Source organism: Dipteris shenzhenensis, chromosome 5 (genome assembly GCF_047967505.1).
Source record: "Dipteris shenzhenensis isolate YYH24624 ecotype China chromosome 5, Dip_SZ_1.0, whole genome shotgun sequence".
Lineage (NCBI taxonomy): Eukaryota > Viridiplantae > Streptophyta > Polypodiopsida > Gleicheniales > Dipteridaceae > Dipteris > Dipteris shenzhenensis.
Genome location: NC_141600.1, coordinates 35,197,187 through 35,222,004, shown reverse-complemented (window position 1 = coordinate 35,222,004; position 24,818 = coordinate 35,197,187). Strand labels below are relative to the sequence as shown.

At 43.1% G+C, this 24,818-nt stretch overlaps 1 protein-coding gene across 2 annotated transcripts in view; it reads right to left on the bottom strand.

Moving 5' to 3' along the window:
• The window catches only part of PAS1 (FKBP-type peptidyl-prolyl cis-trans isomerase family protein), a 209,890-nt gene extending 198,652 nt beyond the window's left edge, over positions 1 to 11,238 (bottom strand). Inside the window, exons 1-2 of one of the 2 annotated variants that reach the window (XM_087374838.1) lie at positions 10,953 to 11,238; positions 5,064 to 5,163 (exon numbers count right to left, since the gene is read on the bottom strand). In XM_087374838.1, the coding sequence (XP_087230964.1) occupies positions 5,064 to 5,107 (44 nt within the window). In that variant the 5' untranslated portion in view covers positions 5,108 to 5,163; positions 10,953 to 11,238. The remainder of the gene's footprint in view (positions 1 to 5,063; positions 5,164 to 10,952) is intronic. The other variant, XM_087374839.1, reaches the window with a different exon arrangement.
• Positions 11,239 to 24,818: the final 13,580 nt, after the last annotated feature.

Here is a 24,818-nt window from a genome sequence, read left to right as displayed (position 1 = left end):
GCACCTTGTAGCAGCCCCGTCTCACCTCTCACTGCAGCCTGTCGCAAGCAACCCGTCCTGTCCCTTGCTGCAGCCCCCTCCTAGCCCTTTGCAGCAGCCCCTCCCCTCGCCCACCCCGAGATGGGTGGAACCCCAAGACCAACCCCGGGGGCTATCTTAAGCTAGGGGTGCAAGCAAATACCACGGCCAATGAAGCAGACAGGTTCCTCAAAATCTCCTGCAACCTTGACTCCAGCCAGCCAATTCCTTACTCTAAGAGATGCCGCCTCAACACCCTCTCCCTACGCAAAAAGCAGATTTTTTTGTCTATAGCAAGAAGTACGAGAGATGAGGTTACAGATGGCATACATGGTAGCCCAAATCCAGGACCCTAAAGGGCCTTGGAAGCAAGCTATAATGGCTGAGGTAATGCAAACTTGCAAGCCTCTCCTCCTCCCCCCTTGGAGATGTTGTAGACCTCGTCCATGCCTCAGACACTTAGTATCAGTGGTCTTGGGCGCCACTGCCAGGTCTTTCCCCACGATGTTTCCGAGCTGGGACGATGCCCCAGAATCCATGGTTTGATGACGAGTGCTGAGAGATGAGGTCTCACCTCATATGGAAGCAGGCTTTGGGACATCCGACGAGATTAGAGGCATAGGGGACGAGTTGATTCAATCCTTTCGAAGAGGTGACCCCACCTTTGTATGGGGACTCCTATTTGAGGGAAGCCACCTATTCCCATCACAGACCTAGATGTGTGGCACACCTATGCGACATCCCTTTACGAGGTCACGGTTCAAGCATCACCCACTTTGATATGTCTGTCCTTCCCAGACCCACCACATGCATTTTGTTTATGGCATAGAATGTGGGAGCTACATTACGCCATCTCCACAACCAATGAACCTAGGACCATGAGGGGCTACGGATTGAGCACTTTGCACATGGACAAGAGGCATTGGCCCCGATCTTAGCACAGATGTTTAATCACATTGTATGCCACGGCTTGCCCCCTGCTAGGAGTACCACTACCATTGTGCCGATACTCAAAGCAGCAGTCCCATGGATACCTGGGAACTACTGCACTCTCATGATTGGTCATACACTTGCTAAGTTTTGTAAGTCAGTACTAGAGATAGAGATTAGCTCGTGCGCTGCGCAGAGACACATGGACAGTGGACATTGGGACAGGAGACAACATTCCACTCTTGATCATATCTTCACTTTGCAGGCAGCCATCGAGGAGGCCAGATCGAGATCCTTGAAAGTCTATGCTTGCTTTGTAGACATTTCCGGAAGGCCTTTGATGGAGTCCCACGATCTCGCATGATCAGGGGACTTCCAGAGATGCAAATCCCATGAGTTGTAATTTGGGGGGTGGTGATTCTGTACATAGTCCTTCTATTCTCTTCAGCAACAGGCGTATAGAGACACCTAGAGACCCTAGAGGTGTTTTGAGAGAGAGACCTGACAATCAACCTTGGCAAAACCAAAGTTATGATACCTATGCAGCCAAGGCATGACTAACATGAGGACGGGGAGCTCTAGCTCGGCTAGAGCGGTTGTGCTTTCAGACACATTTCCTGGACCCCCGACGAAGGGATGGCCATTTGACTCACTAGTGAGACCGACACCCATGTACACAGCACCCTTCAGCGAGAGTGACCTATTAGTGACTGAGTGGTGGCGGTTTGAGAGGCTACATGTGATTATGGGATCCCGGATGATTTGGAGCAAGCCCTCAATCCCCCACATTGCACACGCAGAGGTCGCCATGACACCACTCCAAATTGATGCCATATTCAACACAGTCTCTTATCTTCACATGGTCTGGGCCTTACCTAGAGGGAGACTACTGAGCTTGGCACTAGAGTCATCTATATGACTAGTTGTGAGCATCTTCATCGACGTAATGGAATTGGGCCTCAATGTGTCGGTGAGAGGGGGTGTTGGAATGGTCACCTCCCCATCTGTAAGCCCCCATATGAGGAGAGCGTGGGGGAGGGAGACCTAGGGCAGTACCCCACAGAAAAAGAGAGAAAGGGGCTGCCACATGGACAGCATCATGGCTGTCATGTGGGCAGCACATCTAGAGAAGGTGAGGAGTGGCTGCATGATGGTGACACATGGTAGCTGACCTCAGCAGCAGTACGGATGAGTACGGCGCTGCACACATGGCTGGAGATAGCCTGGCAGAGGGCAGAACCAGCACGACAGAAGGGCGGCACAGACCAGCAGATTGGGTCGGCCACATGGAGGCCAGGTGGAGCAGCAAATGGGGCTGCTAGTAGGCAGTGGCATCCCTTATATAGGGCTGGGCCCTTGCCTTAATTGGAGGGCCAAAGGCCCTAGAAGTTTGGGCCAAAGGGCCCCGGTTGTAGAGCCCTTAAAGGGCTGGACCAGCAGCAGACTGGTCGGCCAGTATGAAGCTGACTGGTCAGTTTTTATGACAGGCCCCTGGGCCTATAAAAGTAGGGCCTCCAGCTCTCATAAATTATCCAGCATCCAGCAAGTTCAGGAGCAGACAGGAGCAGCCAGAAGCCACTCCCTTGGGCCTCACACTGGGTGTGAAGGAGAGTGGAAGGTGTGCTGCAGACTTAGCTCCAGGGAGAGGCTGAACCTAAACTGTCTTCTAGGGCAGAAGGTTGCTGAGATCATCATCTTCTGGAGCAGCCATTCACAAGCAGGTTGGAGCAGTGGAACAGCTATCTTGGGGCCTACATTCAGGAGGAACAAGGGGACCTGTGTGCTGCAGACAAAGCTTGGCAGGGGCTGCCCACCTAGGCTGATTAACAGGCAGTAAGGTGGAGAAGAACATACTAGACGGAAAGTCTACAGACGCTCGAGGTGGAGCACGCGGGCTCGAGTCTAGAGATAGCCAGCAGATAGGAGAAGTACCTTGTGGTAAGATCAGAGGACCACACCATTGGTGGGACTCTGGATCTCTCTCTTTTGGATTGTGTCCATAGTTTTGGACGGAAATATATTATTTTGGTGGTTTCTCTATCTAGCTGGTTCATTGTCTATTGATGAGTCTGCACATCTATTTTATGCACATAAGTTAAGAAGCTTGTGATTCCACACCCCACACACACACTGTGTGAGCTCCTGGGCATTACTATTAGTCTTCCGCTGTGCGTACCCTCTGTTGGGTCATTTCTAACAAAGGGCCTGTCAAGGACACATCATTGAAGCTCCATAATGGCCGAGTGAAAGATCATGAGGGACTATGCACTGAGCTTATTGCATATGAGATAGACACTATAGCCCCGACCTTAGCAAAGCCCTTCAACGATGCAGTATGTCTTGGCTTTCCACACACCTTGACTCTCCACATCATCACACCTATTCATAAGGAAGGGGTCCCATGAGCCCGAAAAACTACAAGACCATCATGATCAGACATGTCATGTTTAAGATATATGTATCAATACTTGACACAGAGGTCAGCCGATTCACAGTGATGCAAGGTCTCAAGGCAAAGGGGCAGGCTGGATTCCGACATGATCACGGGACCATGGATCACATATTCACACTCAAGAGTGCCACAGAGGAGGCCAGGGCACGAAGACAGAGGATCTATTGTTGCTTTGTGGGTTTTCACAAAGATATAGTATCGTAAGCTTGCCTTATCAAAAGACTAAAGGAGCTGACTTACGACCAGGAGATCATATGGGCTGCTATGGCACTTTACAAGAGGGTCTCAGGCAAAGTCCAAAGAGGGCCGGATAGACAGAGGAGATCATGAGCACTATTGGGGTCAAACAAGGCTGCCCATTATCACCAACCTTTTTGGCTTCTATATAGATGAGATCGAGACTTTATGGAGACACTAAGGGGGGCTAGATGTCCTCTCGCTGGCTGCTTACTTAAGATCCTGTTATACACAAATAATGTGGTGCTATTATGAGGGCCTCCAAAGACACTTAGGTGCAGTACATACGTTCTATGAGTCACACAATTTGAGGCTCAACCTTGGTAAGACCAAGGTTATGATCTCAGCCATGCATAGACAGTGGTTCACATTTGATGGATCATCAGTTCAGATTGTCTCATCATATTTTATATCAAGGATTGACCTATTTTGGAGCATTCTTCTATATATTGTTTGGTTATTTTATATGCTGTGTACTCTCTAGTTTGTGTCTGATTTACTGAAGTATTAGTTGTGTGCACAAGAGACAGTGAGGATCATTTTATGCATTGTGTGAACCCCCGGACTGGCTCAAGCAAGCAGCTCCCTATTTTCTGCCAATCTTGGTCTTCACCTACATGTGTCCACATCTAGTCTATGTCTCTTACATCTAGCCTAGACTTTGCCTTTGAATCTAAGCATCCCAATATTAGTTATAGATGCTAGCCTAGCCTCTCTAGCTGTAGCATAGGAACTACAATAGCTGCTAGTGCTTTAGTAGTTTTTCCTCTGTTCAACACGATGTTCTAGAGGCATAAGCAAAATCATCCACCAGAACAACCACCACTAGAAAGCGATACTAGCCTTTGCAATGATTCAACCGCCACTCTTGTAGAAAGGCACATATTAATATCTTTAAGATGCTAAAAGCTCCAAGCAAAACACTTGGAGAGGGGAGCTGGTTAAGCAAATGCACTCACCGAAACGAATGCTGAATTTAGCTTACATGGTATATTCTTTCTTCTAATAATGGCCGTTTGGGCAGCTTGTGCTCACGGTGCGCGTGCAGATGTGCGCAGTAAACAACATATCAGTTTTAGCATATCGTTCTCTCTTGTGCACATGTCATCTTGGTCTTAATTTGGATCTATTCTTGTGACCTCTACATACTTCACCATTAGCACACTTCCTTGATGGTATTAGAGCTTATGCTTAGTACTTCCTCTGTGGGAGATGCTTTGGCTCAGAAACCAAAATCCTGCTAACGCAGGGGTAAAAGGTACTTCGCCGTATGCAGTGGGCAAGGGGACAGACAAGAAGGCAAACAGCGTGTCTATTAAGAAACTCCATTGGTCACTAAAATCAAGGTTAATCTTCCTTGCTATGTTGCAGCGGAGTGTGACTAGCATTTAGAGAATCCGACTGAATTTGCAGGGCAAAATGTTACCTTTGACTGGACTGTGGAGTCCCACGGGCATCTGTGGAGGCCATCTTCACAATCTGCGTTGAAACGTCGTCTGGCAAGCATTAATGACCTGGAGTTATCGCTGTGCAAGCCCACAACTGGATTGTTAGCTGATTGCCTGTAAGGACTTAATATTTACGTTATCACCAAGATTAGAAACAATAATAACTTTCGTGAAGGCAATTCGAAACAGCTAAATTTTTTTAAATGATAGTGGAAGCTCCCATTGAAAAACTTACTGTTTTTGGCCTGCCCTCATGAGAAGGTCTAATTGGAGGTTCTAGTTGGAGATGAGAAAAATAAGTGTTTTGGAAATTAGCATTTGGAGTTTTATGATTGGGCTAAGTTGCACTTGCTATTTGCATCCCACTTTTTCTCCCCCTTTCTCTCTCTCTTCCTTCTTCTCTCTTTCTCTTGCTATTTGCATCCTATCTTTTTTCTGCCCCCCCCCCCCTCTCTCTCTCTCTCTCTCTCTCTCTCTCTCTCGGAATGATTATTATCATTCACCTTGTTCTTCTTCTTCTCTCTCTCTCTCTCTCTCTCTCTCTCTTCTCTCTCCCTCTCTCTCTTCTCTCTCTCTCTCTCTCTCTCTCTCTCTCTCTCTCTCTGTCTCTCTGTGGGCAGGCACCATGAACGAAATTCATCTTGTTTTTTTTTGCAATAAGAAAAAGATTATAAAGATTATATTAATAATAAAGATTTACAAAAAAGAAAAATGCAACTAAAGCTTAATCGAGTGAACATAAGGCTTTACAAGCGATTCCAAAATCGATCACGACGCTTGCTGAACTAACTGAGCTCTTGTTGGACAATGAAATTTGTACCGCTGATCAACTCCCTAATCTAAAATGACGCATTGTTCGACTAACAGCAGCTTGTTAGAAGGTCACTGCCCCACCTGTGAGCCACCGATTTGAGGGGACAAGGGGGCAGGAAACCATAGGGGGTAGGGGAAGGAAAAAGGCAGAAGACCTACCTGGCAAGGAACCCGCGCTGCAGCAAGAAGATGGCACGGCATCCTAGGCACCACTTGGACCTGCACACAGGCGGAGTTGGGAGCTGCAACAGCAGCCCATAAAGCAGGGCTTACCGCGCTGCAGCAAGAAGATGACGCAGCATCCTAGGCGCCACCTGGACCTGCACACGGGCGGAGTTGGGAGCTGCAACAGCAGCCCATAAAGCAGGGCTTATGGGCCCTGTCGTAATGAACGGAATACTACCCACACCCTTCACAAGGCAATGATGATGAAGAGCGCGCCGGTCGTGACGTTTGCCGATTCGGTCTTTGGCTCCTCCTTGGACTTGGACTCCTTCTTGAGGTCCGCCTTCTTCTTGCGGCACTCTTTAGCGGGATGACCAAGCTTCTCACAAAAGAAGCACTTCATCTGCCTCTTTTTCTCTGCATCCTCGGTTTTGTTTTTGTTCTTGGAGTCTTTGAACTTACCCTTGCCGGGCTTGTCCCTCGCCACGAGAGCCTTCTCGTCCGATTGCATAAACAATTTTTCCCTAGCCTCTTCCTGCAATAGTAAAGGCCCAAGCTCCTCGAAGGTGAGAGGCTTAGTCCTCTGTCCTGCAGTGACCGTAGTCACGAAACTCTTAAAGCTTCGAGGTAGCTTATGTACGATCAACAGTGCCAGTTGACTTGAATCTACCTTCTGACCAACTGCCGCGAGCTGGTCCCTTACCATCTTGACTTTTGTCAAATGGTCATGAACATTGTCTGCCTCATTTCATGTCCAGATTGTACAGAAGAGAAGGGGCTGAAGAGGCAACAGTAGAATCTTTGTCCTCCATCCTTGCTGTAATAAAGAACAATAGATTGAATTTACAGCACGGTATTCTCTCTTACTTGTTGATGATTTCAGCCGCATGACATGGGTATTCTGCCTGGCCAAGAAACCTCATGCTTTCAAGAAATTCAAAGACTGGAAGGCCCAGGTAGAGAAGGAGAGTGGGGAGGTAATCAAGGCTTTCCGCACCGACAGAGAGGGAGAGTTCACTTCTACCGAGTTCAATGCATTCTGCAAGAAGCAAGGGATTAAGAGACAGTTCACGACAACTCGCACATCTCAGCAGAATGGAGTTGCTGAGAGGAAGCACAGGACCGTCACAAAGACAAGGTTGACCATGTTGCCAGGGAGGAATCTCTCGAAAGCCTACTGGTGTGAAGCACTGAACACTACCGTTCACCTCCTCAACAGAACCAAGACCAAGGCTGTTGATGGCAAGACTCCATACGAAGCTTATTATGGTAAGAAGCCCATCATATCTCATCTAAGGGTTTTTGGTTCTAAAGCATTTGTGCATGTACACAAAGATGAGCGAACAAAGCTGGATCCCCATAGCCAGAGCTGTATCGATACAGCGAAGAGTCCAAGTCCTACTGCCCATTCGACCCGGACAAGAAGAAGATCCTTATCAGCAGGGATGTGATCTTTGAAGAGACCGAGACAGAGCCTGCCGAAGAGGTTCCAGAACTTCCAACGTTACCCCCACCCAAAGTCACCATCCACGAGGTGGAGCCAACTGAAGACCCCGAGGAGGAGGAGGAGCATGCCATTCCAGAGCCAGCTCCCAAGTCAACTCCATCCAAAGCACCTCTATTTGAGAAGACGCTACCTCAATGGTATTTCAAGACGTTAGCACACTCACGGGTCACGGACATACCCGAGAGCAGTTCAGGAGCGCGGCGGTCTCAAAGAAACATGAAGACTCCCTCCATGAACTTTGCTTTGGTAGCTCAACTTGCAGAGCCCCGTTCCTTCCAGGAAGCGAAGTATATGCCAGAATGGCAGGAAGCTCTGAAGGCATAGATGGATGCCATTTCGAAAATGACACCTGGGATTTAGTGCCCAAACCAACCAAGCGGAAGGTCATCAGGACTAAATGGGTGTACAAGCTTAAGTTCAAGTCAGATGGGAGCTTGGACAAATACAAAGCAAGATTGGTGATGAAAGGCTATGCACAGTCTGAAGGACTTGACTTCGACGAGACCTTTGCCCCCACAGCTAGGATGGTGACTATTCGGACAGTCATTGCCTTGGCTGCTCATCACAGTTGGCCTATTTTTTAGATGGACGTCTGCATTTTTGAATGGTAGCCTGGAGGAGGAGGTATATGTGGCACAGCCACCAAGATTTCAGATTCCAGGATCCCCATCAAAAGTCTGCAAACTGAAGAAGGCCTTATACGGGCTGAAATAGGCCCCCAAAGCTTAGTACCAGCGGATAGAAGTTTTCTTTCAGAAGATCGGGCTTTAGCGGAGTCTAAAGGCAAATCTCTATCTCAACACAGAGGGGGATTTGCGGCTGGTATTGATTCTATATGTGGATGACCTCATCATTACTAGGGATCATACAAAAAAGATTGCTCAAGTCAAAAGACTTCTTATGGAGGAGTTCGATATGACTAACTTAGGCATACTTCACTACTTTCTTGGGATTGAGGTGAAATAGGGAAAGACCAGTATCTTTATTTCACAAGAAAAGTATTGCAGGGAACTGCTCAAACGCTTTGAGATGGAAAATTTGCAAAGCAACAGTGACTCCCATGGAAACTGGTCTGAAGCTGAGTGTACGTGATCCATCTCAGTCAGTTTATTCATCACTATATCGACGCTTGGTTCTACGGTACTTGAAGGTTACCTGCACCTACGGCATCACTTATACCAGAGGCATGGAGTTGGGAGGTTTCTGTGATAGCGATTGGGCAGGTGACATTGATACTTGGAGATCGACCTCTAGATATTGTTTCTTACTCTCATCAGGAGCCATGTCATGGCTGAGTAAGAAACAACCTATTGTCACCCTTTCATCTACAGAGACGGAGTACCGGGCTGCCTGTACAACGGCATGTGAAGCATTGTGGCTCAGGTGGATCTTGGAGGACATGAATGTGGCCCAAGAAGATGCAACTGCAGTTATGTGCGACAACCAAAGTTGCATAGCGATCGCCAACAACCCCGTGTTCCACGCACGGACAAAACACATCGAGGTCCACTACCACTTTGTTCTAGAACTCATCGACGAAGAAGTCATAGAGTTGATATACTGCCCAACCAACAACATCTCAAATGTCTTCACGAAGGCGCTTCCCAAGGAGCAATTGGAGCACCTCATTCGACGCATGGGGATCGGCCCACAGTTGTGACATTGAGAGGGGGTGTTAGAAGGTCACTGCCCACCTGTGAGCCCCCGATTTGAGGGGACAAGGGGGCAGGAGACCATAGGGGGTAGGGGAAGGAAAAAGGTAGAAGACCTACCTGGCAAGGAACCCGCGCTACAGCAAGAAGATGGCGCGGCATCCTATGCAGTCCTGCCCACACTATATATGTGTATCGTTTACAATCTCTTGAACAAATAACAACAAATACTGTTCTCATCTGAACTATGTCCCACACTGACATAACAATTCAATGCATTGAATGTCTCTGTCTAACCAACTCAACTGCATACCAAAGTTGTAGAGCAGAGCCCATATCAAGCCACTAGATACTTAAAATCTCAGTCTGATGCAATAACCTTGGATATACCCTGCATTGCCTACCAATATCTGATGAGCAAGCAAGCTACGTCTTGGGAATCGACACTGGTCTGGCACAGAATTGACATAACAACTCGCTAAATCTGTCAACTACGTTCAAAACAAATGGTTTCCTGGTATTGATGGATTATGTCTATTTACTACTCTGCTCAAGGGCCAATTCAAAATGTCAAGAGACTGGAGAAAACTTCTAAGGTCTTCCACCCGAGCAGATTGCACATCACCAAGGAACCAAGGGTCGGCTGAGATTCCTTACACAATGTACATTCATAGTGATAACATCGTCATTAGGAAGCAGTGGAGAAGATTCCCAGCCATGCACTTCTCTGTCACATATTGAATGGAGATTAGCAAGGGCCATCCTTGCCTTCTAGCTCAGCTGTGACACTTAGTTCCAGAGCTTGGGGGCCATGGGAAGCGAGAAAGTTCCTCGGACAAAGTGGCATTGCTGAGGCCTTCCACGTCCACGACCCTTGCCACCTCAAGCATGCACTCCAAAAACAACAAGAATAGTTGGCCGCTACTACAAGTGAATCCATTGATTGAAAAAGAGAAACCTTAACTCTACAAGGAGGCATCCAAAACTCAATCCTTGAATGTGACAAGCATCCTACATAGGATGCAGAATCCTGTTGCTGTTCATGTTCAAAGATTCGAGTTTGTAAGACGCAGAAACTTGGAACCTGGACAGCAAAGTCACCAATATGTATGGCATGAAGGAAGAGTTCAAGATGGACTTAGCTCCACAGAGGAAAAGAGCGCCTTGCAAGAGTGCACTGCACGGAAAATATTTGAGCTAGAAAGAGCCAAGGGTATGAGAAGGGTATTCCTTCACGAATACTAGAAAGCAAGTGAACAGAGAAGAATGTGCCTTTATTGGCAGAGATGTGAGTGTTGTCTATTGTCTACGCCTATGTTTACATTTGGTTGAGGTAGAAGAGATCCACCAGAACCTTGTTGGGCATGCTGCCCTGTTTCTGACAAAAACATAAAAATAGAGTAGTTTTCCCACAACACCATCAGACATTGATCCTTTCTTGCATAACCAAACCAGATGCATTTCAGGAGTGGACGATAGCAAAGTGGAGACACTCGTATGAGACCCAAAAGGCATGGATCCGTCGATCATCCAGTTCACAAGACACACAGGTTTAGCAGAATAGCAACAGAAATGAAAATGCATGATAACACAGTACACGAGAGTTGCTTAAAGTGAAAGACGCACATCCGTATATTAAAATAATACAGTTGAGTCCTGCCATATTCTGGAATCCACAAGTCCCACATTTTCAAAATTGAAAGCCAAAACCAGTGTAAGCACAAGTTAACCTCAGAGCTGCCAATGAACCAGGAACCAGGTTGCTTGCAGATACCACAACTCATTATCGGCTGTTCCTCGTCTCCCTCGAGCGCTCTCAACGCTCCAGATTCTTCCACCGCTTGCTGCAGGATTAGTTCACAGTCTGATCGAAGCATAGCAAAGCGTATTACTTGTGGTAGGCTGCTTCACTCGTCCACGTGCCGGTTAAACCATGCGAGAGTATCGTAGATTGGATTAATAAGGTGAGCAATTGAGATTCAGTATGTCTCCAATGTTGTGTGGCTTACTTACACGTGCCCATACCAATTCTCTAACTTAATAGTAAGAACATATAAATAAATAAATTTTCTAAAATGCTAGACAATGTTGTTTGCTTACATGTATTACCTTAAACAAGAATATATTTAAAAAATTAACTTCTACAATGATAGACAATGTAGTTGATGTAGTTTGCATGGGTTTTAGAGGCCTACAAAATCACATTGCGCTCGTAGCCTAATAGGTGGTACCAGACACCACATTCCTACCACTCAATGTGCAGCTCTGTGTTATATGTACCACAAGGGAGTAATCAAAGATGAAGTGATGTGTGTGGTGGACATGAGCTTTAAGTGACAATAGCGAGTCTTAAGATGTTACGAGTAGCAAGGGTATTGTTTTCATCTCCTCTCTCCTCCCGTAGCAAACAATTGTTATTGAATGTTAACTAGGATTCATGATGGCGAGAATGCATAGCATGCTCACACATAGTGTCCTTTCCCTTTGAAAGATAATGAGTGAATAAGTATTTATATAAAGAACAATGAATAATTATTTTGTAGCTCCTTGATTAAAGCAACAAGAGGTTTCATTAGTGACCATAATCCCGTAGTTATGGTGCATTACCTAATTATTGCACGTTTATGCCATGTGTGATCACATGGTAACCTTTCACAAACCTACTTGGCCCCCTTGTGGGCTGCTCTTTGAAATCCAAAAACCTACTTGGCCCCCTTGTGGCCTGCTCTTTGAAATCCAAAAAACTTGAAGGCATCTATATGCACCACAATATGAGAGATTTGCAGATCTTGCCCTCCATTTTTAAACTCTTAAGTACCATTTACACCAACAAATCTAGAATCCTGGAGTACATCATCATGTCTTGCCCCCGCTCTCAGGATAAAAGGAGGCCACAGAAATCAGAGAAAGAGTTGATGGTCAAGCAAATCCTATTGATTTAGATTTAAATAGTGGGTGAATTTAATTATTGTTACATGATGCCTATAAGCTCAAAAGTCAATCATGGATACTCGCTTGCCAAAATAAATTACATGGACATTTTCCAAATAAATTTACCTAGATACTTGCCAAATAATTTTGCATGGCTTGCCAACAAAATTTATATGGATACATGCAAATAGTAGTGATGAGTGGGAGGAGGCATTCTATTTCAACAGGTGACCATCATCACATGGCATCGAGTAGGCTAAAGGGTAGAAGGGGTTGAAGGAGCATAAAATTAATATCATAAAGCAAGCCAACGTAAAGCAAGAGCAATTTGCAAGATCCTTGTAGTGTCTAGATTCACATAGCCTCTTACTAAAGACTATGTTCTTAAGGCTTGTCTCGATAAAAAATTGGATAGTCTAGCAATAGTCTTATTTGGCATTGTCACAAAAGAAAACTTGTATGTAATTCAAGCCCATTTCATGTCATTTTCCTTTGTGAAAAAGGAAACCGTTTTGTGAGTTCCTTACACTTTTAGTTTCGATGGCTAATTTTTAGATATTTTTTATGGAATTATTTATATTAGAAGAAACTTTATGGTCTTATGGTTTGTTTGTTCTTCTCAAGCATTACCACGGGGCAAGCATGTTGACATTTGTGATAGTGTCATCTTAGCCTGAGCTAGTCATTTTGGAGAACCAAAGTAGTTGGTAGGTCGAGGTTGAGAATTTCTAGGTTGTTGTACATGCTTTTTTTACTATGATGCTTACTTATTGTTGCCTTCTCCTTGTCAATGATAGTGCCTTAATCCAACCTTAATTTTTGCATAATTGACTAACTTTTTTTCCCCACAAAAAATAAAGTTTTATTCATTATAAGAAAAACACTCTCGAGGACATAAATATAAATATGGCTATATAGATGTTGTGCTTGAGAGGCATCTTAATTGCGCCTAAAAGTCAAACCAAGATTGTGGTTAGGAACAGTCCAATGGCTGACCTCGAATATTATCATTAGGGACTATATTTACAAGGTTTTTCAATGGTCAGGGAGTCTTAATTAAAATAATGGAGAATGGAAAGAAGGAGCTAGAAAAAGCCAGAAGTTCATGCTATTTCACATGACTTTATGAAGGAGTTGTATGGCATATCCACATTGTAAGGACGATTAGATGGTCAAGCTTGCACTTCTAAAAACATGTAAACATTTGAATTGCAATAAAATACATTTTCTTGCATTTAATATATATGCATAATCCCTCTTAAAGTGGGAGGAGTGTAATATATTTATATATTATGAAGGAACTTAGTATCAGTGTAAGATGTTATTAATGTAGCAAATATTTGGACCATTGGAGCTAAACGTGAACATGTTTGGAGACTAGATAATAGGAATTGTAGCAAGTAATACAATACACCTAGGCAAGAAGTGTATGGCTTGTATATGAAAGAAGCATATATATTTTTAAATAAACAACATTGGTATCAATCGTTTTGATAATGCGATGAGATACAAAAGTTGAAGTCATACTGGAAGGTCTTGAAATCACATTGTTGAGTAGCAGATAAGTGTGGCACACAAGTATGGAAAACTATTGATGATGAGGAAGGCGAGGGAATTCATGGAGTGAGAGGGTCATGTAATAGACATCTTAAACTACATAAAGGACGCAATACTACTGAACATGTCTATCGAGTGTCTATCAAACAAAGACAATATGAGGCAAGGAGATAAAGGATAAGTCATTGTAGTTATGATGCCTTATTTTGACGGGGATTCTGGCATCCAAAGGTTCAATGACACCATCTTCTCTGCCATATGTGGTATCAAGCTAAAAAAGTGCCAAAGTAAAGTTTATAGTTGTGAAATAACTTTAAAATTATAAAGCAATAGTTTAAAAGCTATTATCACACTTTGGAATATGCATGGTTTCCCAAATTATGTATGTGCAGTTCATGTGAAGGCTAAGAAGGGATCCATGTGTAGAGGTTGAGGGGATGAAAAGCTAAAGTAGGAAGAGAAAACACATTATTCAAGGCTACAAGAGTGCAAAAGATAAGATGCAGGGCACCAAGTGGAGACATAAGGCGACAAGATTGTGAAGCAAGGTTACAAGAGGGGAGTCAGGGTAGAATTTGGTGAAGAGCAGTTTGACGCAGACGAAGAGGGAGGGGGGAGGCAGAAAGATGGAGGTCTAGGGCTTCTTAAACTTGCACCCCAACATGATTTGTAAAAAATGATTTAATGGGAAAAAATATATGAATCCCGAAGCCAACGTGCTTAAAGAAACAATTGAAATTTCTTTGAGTTTTGCCTCAAAATGGGTTTTATTTGATGCTTGAAAGCTTGACATTGAATCCTATTGTTGTTGCATGAATAGATTTAAAATATTTGAAATTTTGTTTATTGTTGGTTATTAAACTTGAAAATCCTATACGATGCAAAGGTTTCTCATGAATCTTAAAATGTAATTGGATTTGTAAGCATAATGTGCATGCATGGATGTAAATGGGGTGTGCACATGTGTGTTTTTGTGTGTGTGTGTGTGTGTGAGAGAGTGAGAGAGAGAGAGAGAGAGAGAGAGAGAGAATGCATGCACATGCGATCGTGCATGCATGTGTGTGTGCATGCACGTGCGACCGTGCATGCATGTGTGTGCATGTGCACATACATGTTCCCATGTGTGCATGCACATACATGCATCCAAGCAGGTGTGCATGTGTGTGCATGCATTCATGCAAGCATTTTGTGTTTGGATGCTACAATTGCACTATTTCCAACAATGTGACAATGGTTCCTAGTTTTTTTCATTAACGTAAGGGCATAAATATTTATTACTAAATGTAAACTTAGAAGTAAAATGTCTTTGTATGTGAATATATGCAACAATAACTAGCATTTTTCCAAATATACAAAGGAACTCCAAATTTGACACCCAACCAATAGCCCAACAACATAAAGCAATAGTAGTTTGGTTGGGAAGATGGGTAGCTTCAATCTTGATTACTTATTATTATTGTCAAAAGTAAGGCAAGAAAGCACGTAAAGGTAAACATTATATTATATTATAAGGGCATAGAACAACAACCAAATAATTGGGCTAGGTCTTTGCAAAGATTTTTTTCCCTTTATTTTTCTTATTCAATGAACCATGCCTACTCATATTTTAGCAAACACATATTCTCCTTCACAAGTTGCCTTATTACATTCTCTTTATATGATTTATCTTTAGTAACCTTTCCCTTGCCTCATGTTTCCACTAGGTGCTAATGCATCCTCTTGTGGAGGATGTTTACTAACAAAAAGTGAATTCTTATTGTTTGAGAGCATTCAAGCCATTAACATTGGCCAAGGTCTATTCACAACCTCTGCAATGTTGTAAATGAGCTCTTATGGTGATCCACCCATAGTATCATCATGTAAAACGTTGCAAACATCGTGGTTATGATGGTTCTTAGATTCACTAAGGTTGCTAGTAGCACGATTATGAGTTGTGATGTTTATTTGCAAGTAATGGATGAGCCAAAATCAAGGCATTTTAGACCACCACCATGGCTTTTTTGCCACATTGTTGAGGCTAGGGATAGAGTACTTTCTCTCCCACCTGTTGTATGATTCGTTTTGAATGGAATATATCACTTTTTCACTTTTAAAAAAAATCAAGTCATTAGTCAATTCCTCAAAACATACTTTGATATTGTAAATGAAATACAAGTTGGGAACTTAAGTATTGACACCAAGTCAAGAATTTGCACAATTCTATGATATTGAATAGGGATCTGCAAGAAAGAGATCCACTTAGGGATACACTTTCACTTCTATAGACCAAGACCGTTATCAGTTGTCCAAAAAGCATCATGAGGTCTTTTTATCACTACCTAAGGGTCCATAGGGAGAACAAATGTATTCATTCATGACTACTGATAAGCTCTTGCAAAGTACCATATGCTCCATTCAAATTACAACATAGCAACACTAAAGAGCATCTTATTCAACACTGCGACATGTACGAGATGTTGACTCTTTATTGTGATATAAGTAAAATATTATGAACACTTACATCAGTCCACTTCTATGAAAGCTCTTTGAGAAACATTGAGAATAATGACATCATTCACAAGGAGAATGAGTACTATCCTCCATGTCCCTATTTCATTTCCAAAAATTGATTTATTGGCTCTTAATCAACATCACAATTTCAACCCCTTGAGGGAAGGTGTTGGAGCAATAGGCCTACTATAAGTAAATAAACAAACATGCTAAGTGAATAGGGTGTTAGAAAATGAGATCCCACCAAAGGGGGGTATCCCATAGTGGAAGACCTACAGATAGCCCAATAATTACATACAAAAGTGTTTCACGATGGAATCAAGCTTCATCAACATGTGTGTACTTCATAACCATTCATGTGTGTGTAGACTAGCCTCAGAGTAGCAAATATACAATGCTCAAAGACAATATAGAAGCAACTCTTATATATTTTCATTCATCCACAACTTGGACAAGATAAAATACCAAAAGGTTCTCCTACTATATGCCTTGCGCCTGTAGATTTATGAGACTGTTTTCTCCATTGAGCGTATGTGGACTCTCTATCCAAAGGATCTCTTCCATCTTGTTGTCTAGAAACTCAGCCTAGGTGGGCAACTCTCCTAGCTCTTATTCTATGACTCCTTGTGCTCCCTTCACCTCCTAAATTTAGGCCCAAGGGAAGCTCCTTTGTCGCTCCTATCTGCTAGCTATTTGTTGCTACAACTCATGCTGAATGGGGCTATAAATGCCTCCTTATATAGGGCTCCAAGCCCCTGCCATGATGGCCAACTTGGTCCATCCTTGTAGCTGACTTGATGAGGCCCCCCAACCGACTCAGATTTTCAGCCTTTAAATACCCCTTAGGAGGCTCATTTGCAGGCCTTTTGTTGGCCTTGCCTGGCCACATGGCTAGCTACCACTAGCCAAGGCAAGTCTACCCATAATCCTACCTCATTTCCATGCCCCTAGGGTCCCAATAACCTTGCTGAATGGGTTCCCCTATGTATTTCTTTCCTCCATGTATTGACAACATCTTACAACTAGATCCGCCCTCCATCTCTGCTAAGGCCTTCCACATTCTCTCTACTACTCACATGATAGCCCATGTGCTACCCATGTGGCAGCCCCATGCCTATTACTACACCTATGGTCCACCCCTAGATGCACTCCTTGTATGGGGGATCAAAAGTGGGGAGGTGACCTATTCTATTCCAACAAAGGGCAAATAGTGTAGAAGCTCATAAGCACGTGTACTATGTGGTGGACCCTACTATAGTTGTTATATCTTTTATCTGTATGGTTGATGAAATTGATATGCAAGGAGACTATGGGAGTTGCTACAAGACTCAACACAAGCCTTGTTAGCACATACCCCATTTGGAGCACAATCTTTGCAGCTCAATGCCAAGTTGCCTCGCGTTCTCCATGAGTACAATCTACATAGAGAGTTGAGGATGCCAATGATAGATCTTGGACATGTTTTAGAGACACCAATATTTATGATGGACCTCATGATGGAACTAGTTAAGCCCAAGCGTAGCTCAAACTACTCATGACTGACATAGTCATTCTCCACACTCAGAGCTTCATCTCACTAATGATTGTACCTAGTTTATTTTCATCAATAATTTCTTTTGAGATGTGATAGACACCCCCCCATCCCCCTCGTGGGTCATGTTGATTTTTGTCTCTTTAGTCACATAGACTTTTTTGGCCTTTCATAGATGCTAACAAATCTCTCTCTCTCTCTCTCTCTCTCTCTCTCTCTCTCTCTCTCTCTCTCTCCCTCTCTCTCTCTCCAAGAGTGAATCTCCTCCCCAACAAATTAGGTTAGGAGCTATTTCCTTAATTTATTCAATTCACACACATACATATATAGGAATTTGTGCATGAGTGAATCTCCTCCCCAAAATATCATGTTAAGAATTATCTCCATGAGTGAATCTACTCACCAACATATTAGGTTAGTAACTATTTTCTTAATGTACTCAATGCACACACACACACACATAGACATACACACACACACACACAATCCTCTTCTGTTAAAACAAATTGTCCCTTTCCCCCTAATTTCGTTCTTTTAAAACAAATTTCTCCTAATTCTCCCCTATTTTTTACTGGTTTTTCCTTTAAATTTTCATTGTTTCCTAAATCTCACTAATTATTTTACCTATTAATTCCATTTTTGCTAGATTTCTTTATTTTTTCCTAAAATGTTCTTCTAAAACTTTTGTGAACTTTGCCTATTTTCTCCCCTACATTCTCTCTCTCTCTCTCTCTCTCTCTCTCTCTCTCTCTCTCTCTCTCTCTCTCTCTCTCTCTCTCTCTCTCTCTCTCTCTCGTATTCTAAATCCTTCAAATTGAAATTTTAATTATTTACCCTTTAATTTTTTTAGTTCCTTTTTTATCCCTCTATATGTATTTATATAATTATTTAACCTTTTTTAATTTTCACTCTTATTCCTATTCAATCTTAAATAATTTTACCTCCCTATTAAACCCTGTTTTTTCCAAACTGTTTCTTTTTCTTGTTTTAATTTTACCTTTTCCCCCTTTTTTTCACACTATTATTTTTCTTAAATATTAAAAATTTCCCTCTTTTATTTATTTTTTTCACTCATTAATTTTGTAAAACTCGCCACCTTTAGTTTCCTTCACCGCTCTTCCTTTTCTTAGTTTTTGGCTTTCTAAATTATCCTTTAAAATTGTTTTCTTGTTTCCCTATTTCTTTATTCATTCTACCTAGCTTTTTTAATTTAAATGTTTCTTATAAGACCTTTTTTCCTACCTCTAGTGACGTTAGTAAATTGAAAATTTGATATTATGGCCTTTTTTACTCCCAACTCTCATTTTAATCCCCATATTAAAAACCCACAGGCGGCCCTATGTCCTCCATACACTACGTGACTTGGTCATAAATATTCCCACCTTCCTAAAAAGGAATGGAAGCTACACCCTCTTCGGATGATAGGCATCTTGCAAGGGGAGGCCTAACTGATCCTTATTGGAGTGAGAGGCTACCTTGGCTCTCTTCCTATGATTGGCTTGTTGCTGTTGGTTCTTCATGGTCCAATTTCTTGGTTTCTTTTCTTTTTTCCCACTTTCATCCACCTTTCCTTGTAGGGATCCACCCAGGGGTTTGGGACTCCTGATGCTATGGCCAGTGGGCCACTGGGTCTTGTCTGCCTTGGGCTCCCTCTATTGTCTCTATTCATCCTATTGAGGGGATGGATAGGCCCAAATTTGACCTTTGCTACAATCCCTAGCTAAGTGGCCCATTTGTCTACTACAATGAAGACACTATCTTGGTAACCTAGATACCTCTAGCCTCTATTGGAGCATTCCTTGCTCAAGGGTCTTAAGGAGAATCACCTCTAGAAGAGAATCTAGGTCCTCTATGACCATCTCAAGCCAGAGGACACCATCATCTGCCACAATTGAAGTTGTAGTCTCCATGGGAGACTCTAGCATGGTACCAAAAGCTCGACTAATGGAAGAAAGGATGGCTCTATACTCCTGTGGGAGCCCTGGGAATAAAATTATCACTAAGAAGTGAGGGACATGGTGAGTCGACGAGTCCATGTCCTCCATTGTGAAACCATGGTACCAAGGAAAAAGATAAATAAAGTGAGCTAAGGAGAATGGGGCTCTGCTCCACAAGTGTTAAGGTGGTAATGGGGGAGCTCAACTTTGGAGGAGGAATATGCCTCTCCCATAAATGGTGACTTCCTGGATGCGGTCCCCTTCTAGTGCCAAGCTTTCCTAGATCCAATCTCTCACTTGTCTCCTCATGGGTGTGAGGCCAACTAATTTTCCCACTATTGATTGCCCACTCTTGAGCCACCACTACCTTGTCTGAAGTGCTTGCACTGCCTGCTTCACTTGTTGCTTATCATCTGGAGAAAGGAGAATCTTAACGATCATTGGGGGATTCAAGGGTATGCTATATAGCCCCTTTGACCAGACCAAGGGTTGCCACAAAAATTCTCTTTCCCCAAAACAAGCAAGAATGTTGCACCCCAAGTGGCAAGGAGAGAGTGGAGAAAAAAGAAAAAAGAAAAAAGAAAAGAGAGGCTCTCAGCTAAGGGTAGCACAAGCCCTTGAGCTTTGAGAAAAGAAAAATCCTGAAATAAAAGGGAGGAAGATGAAAGCCACCAAAAGCCTACCACAACTGATGAAAACCTTAACTTGTAATTCTTCACTGAGGGGCCTAAAGTGGGGCCCAAAACTTAGCAAAAAGAGGCCGTACAAAAGAGAAAACAATAGCCTCAATGGTGCATCAAAGGGCAGATTGGTAGCCCTTGGAGCTTCAAAATGATACAAGTTGTAATATGCCAAGGGAGGGAGCTATGGGCTCTAAAAGGCCCAGATACAAGACAAAATTTGAAGCCGAGGTCCAAAACTGATGAGAGTGTGCCTTAGGGGGAGCCATTGCTACCAAAGTTGGGGTTGGTAGATAGTCTAGAATGGCTAGCCAAAAAACCTTACCAAAAGCTGGTTGCAAGCCATTAGGCAACGTAGCAAAGGCCTTTCCACTGATGTGCAATAGTTTTAGATACTGCATGGGAGGAATGGGCTATCACCTGTCTTGGGAGCAGCTCCAAATGACTATCCAAGTGGTCACAAAATAGTGCAACCCCTTCCTAAGGCAGCACAAATTGCTAGAGACTAAGGCAACCATAAGGGGGGAAGCAAAGAGGCTAGGAACAGGGGTAGGGAGAAGGATAAGTAGAGGGAGGGACGGAGGGGTGGGGGGAGGGGGAGTGTAGCAAGAAGGGAGAGGCTCTTGCTAAGCGCTATGCTGCTTGAACAACTTTTGGGGAGGGCTCATCCTAAATTTATGTGAAGGTATGTATATGCTCGTGGTGTGAAGATAGTGGGAGAGAAGGAAGGAATCTCACTTGCGGCTTTCTCACATACACAATGGGGGAATACACACAAAGGTGGAGGCTGAAAACAGTTTTCCTCTTCTTAGTTGTAAAAGCCAAAAGAACTCTTGTACAAAGAAATAGAAGAACCCTATATGTGGGTCTCAACCAAACTCAGCTAACTAAGGTGGCATACTAACTGAGCCATGAACTAGAGTACATAAGGATAGCTGTCATCCAGCTATTATTCATGAGCGGTGTACCAACCGCATCTGCAGCTAACAAGTTGGTGACATAAATGCACAACGGTCACCCTGGCATATCACGAGTGGAGCTCGATATCTCAACACTCCTCCTCGAGCTCAATCCCAATTCCTGCACACCAAGCAGGTCTTTGAACTTGTGCAGCTTCTCTGCACCCAATGCCTTCGTGAATATGTCAGCTACCTGATCCTCTGTGCTGACATAAACTAGATCAATAAGACCTAGTAAAATCTTCTCTCGCACATACTGATAATGCACCTCAATGTGCTTTGTTCTAGCATAATAGACTGGGTTATTTGCCAAGTGTATACTGCTCATGTTGTCATAATAAATGACAACTGGCCCATCTGTAGACTGATGCATGTCATAGAGTAGCTTATGCAACCAAGCTACCTCACATGCAGCCATTGCTGCACCCTTGTAGTCAGCCTCTATGCTCGACAAGGAAACTGTAGGCTGTTTCTTGCTGCTCCAAGTGACTGCAACACTCCCAAAAGAGAACATATATCCACTGGTAGATTGTCTATCAAAAATACTACTAGCCCAATCAGCATCAGTGTATCCCTGCAACTGTATCTGAACCCCAGCCTCATAAAATAGTCCATACTGCAATGTGGACTTCACACACCTAAGTATGCGTCTAGCCGCATCCAAATGCGGTTTCCTTGGAGCCTGCATAAACTGACTTACCAACCCAACAGCATAGCTCAAATCTGGCCTGGTAATAGTCATATAAATGAAACTTCCTACTATTCGTCTATACATAGTAGGGTCTTCTAGAAGCTCACCTGCATCTGCGCTCAGCTTCACATTCTGCTCCAAAGGAACTGACATAGACTTACAGCCTATCATCCCATATTGCACAGCATGTCCAATCCATACTGCCTCTGCAAGAGCCGTATCCCACTTGGTGATCTAATCACCTCAATGCCCAAGAAATAACGCAGCTCTCCCAAATCCTTTATCTCAAACTTCAGCTTCAATAGCATTTTCACATGAAGGATATCTTCATCACTATCACCTGTGATGATCAAATCATCAACATAAATGACAAGTAGCATAATACCTTTCTCTGTTTTACTCACATAAAGTGAGAAATCTGCATTGGAAATCTGAAAGCCAAGAGTGACAAGATACTGTCCTATCTTGTCAGACCATGCTCTAGGTGCTTGCTTCAAGCCATAGAAGGCTTTCTTCAACCTGTAAACAAACTCAGGATGAATAGCATGAACATAACCTGGTGGCTGCTCCATAAAGACCTCTTCTTGCAAATCACCATGCAAGAAGGCATTCTTTACATCCATCTGATGTAAAGACCATCCCTTTGATGCAGCCATAGCAATGACTGCTCTTACGGTTGCCATCCTTGCAGTCGGACTGAATGTTTCTTCATAATCAATGCCATATGTTTGTGCATACCCCTTGACAAATAATCTTGCCTTGTATCTGTTCACAGAACCATTTGCATTGTGCTTCACCTTATAAACCCACTTACAGCCAATTGCATTCTTGTCTTTAGGCAAAGGCACCAATTCCCATGTAGCATTTGCTTCCAAGGCATCGATTTCTTATCCATGGCTTTCTCCCATTTTTCTTTTCCCATGGCTTGCTCAAAAGAAGTGGGTTCTAGTTCCTGTATCACTTTGACCATATAGGCATAGTGAATGGCTGTAAATCCATCATATTTCAGCCTATCCACAGGATACCTAGCTCTGGTAGACCTGTGCAAAATAGGCTCACTTCCAAGTGCTCTCAAAACATCCCTCATCTTCCTTACCCCAGGTATAACAATAGAAGGAATACCCAACTCATCATCACTGCTCTATTCTGAGCCATTAGATTCACCATCCACATAAGAGTGACCTGCATTCGCATCAAACATGGGATGATCTACCTTCTCTTTCCCTTTTCGTGATACCTGCATACCACTATCTGCATTGCTTTGAGGAGATTCTCCTGATCTCGATCTGCCTATCCATGGCGAAGTATGTGAACCACTGGTAGAGGACATTGCAGGTCCACTAATATTTTGTGATTGCTGCTGTGAATTCTATGCAGCATTACCATTTTGTGCATCTACATCATCAATCACATTTACTGGTTTATACCAGCCGCTCATCTCATCAAAAGCAACATCTCTGCTTAGTGTAAACTTACGAGTAGAAGGGTTATAGCATCTATACCCTTTCTGCTATTGAGAATAACCAATAAAGATGCACTTCTCAGCCTTTGGATCCAACTTGGACCTCAACTCATCTGGCACATGAACATAGGCAATGCAACAAAAAATTTTCAAATGAGAAATATCTGGTTTCCTACCAGTATACATCTCCTCTAGCATCATGCCATGTGTTGCTTCAGCCCAATAATAATCTGGTAGGACTTTTTCATTTAGCATGGCCCGATATACCTCTCCAATATGCCTGTTTTTCCTTTCTGTAAGTCCATTTTGCTGTGGGGTATGACTGCATGAATAGTGCTGCTTTATGCCATGCTCTTGTAGGAACCTGGCAAACTCATTTGAGAGGTACTCTACCCCTCCATCTGACCTTAGGCATTTTATTTGCAGGCCTGTTTCTTTTTCAACCATAGCTTAAAAGCTTTGAAATGCCCAAACACTTCACTTTTCTTTTTCATAAAATACACCCAAACTTTTCTACTATAGTCATCAATAAAAGTGACAAAATAATGATAGCCTCCAATAGATGCAGCTTTAGTAGTCTACACATCAGAGTGGATTAATTCCAATGGCTTCTTACTCTCTTGAACATGTCTAGGAAATGGTTTCCTTGCCTATTTTCCAAATTGACAGGCTTCGCATACCTTATGCATTTCTGCAACCTTGAATTTAGGTAATCCTGCAACAATATTTTGGGCCTGCATTGATTTAAGTCACTGTACATTAACATGACCAATGCGTTTATGCCAGATATCAATATCTGCAACTACACCAATCCCATGTGCAAACATTGCTGCACTCAATTCAGGCATGTCAGCATCCAACATAAACATCCTGCCCTTCTTCTTTCCTTTTGCTATCAAGCGACCGTTATTTTTCATATCCTCAACAAAGCATCCATGAGGATTAATCTGACCTGCAAGCCCTGCTCAACCATTTGACCAACAGAAACCAGGTTCTTGGTGATATTCGAGACATGAAATACATCAGACAAGTATTTCTTTTTCCCATCCTGCATAGACAAAGGAATTTTACCAATCTGCACAATAGGATGTGCAGTATCATCACTAGTCTCCACAAATCCTGGTCTTTCCATTTTCCTTGCATCCTGCATCCATTCTGCATGACCTATCATGTGGTTTGATGCACCCGAGTCAACATACCACACATCATTACTTTCTTCTGCACTTGTCACAGAATTGGTCATGTGCTGCACCATAAACAAATGCTCATTTCTGTCATCACCCTATCTACTAGAGGATGCATAATTGCCTTGTTGCAATTTTCCATTCATAATGTCATTTTGCTTTTTGTAGCAGTCT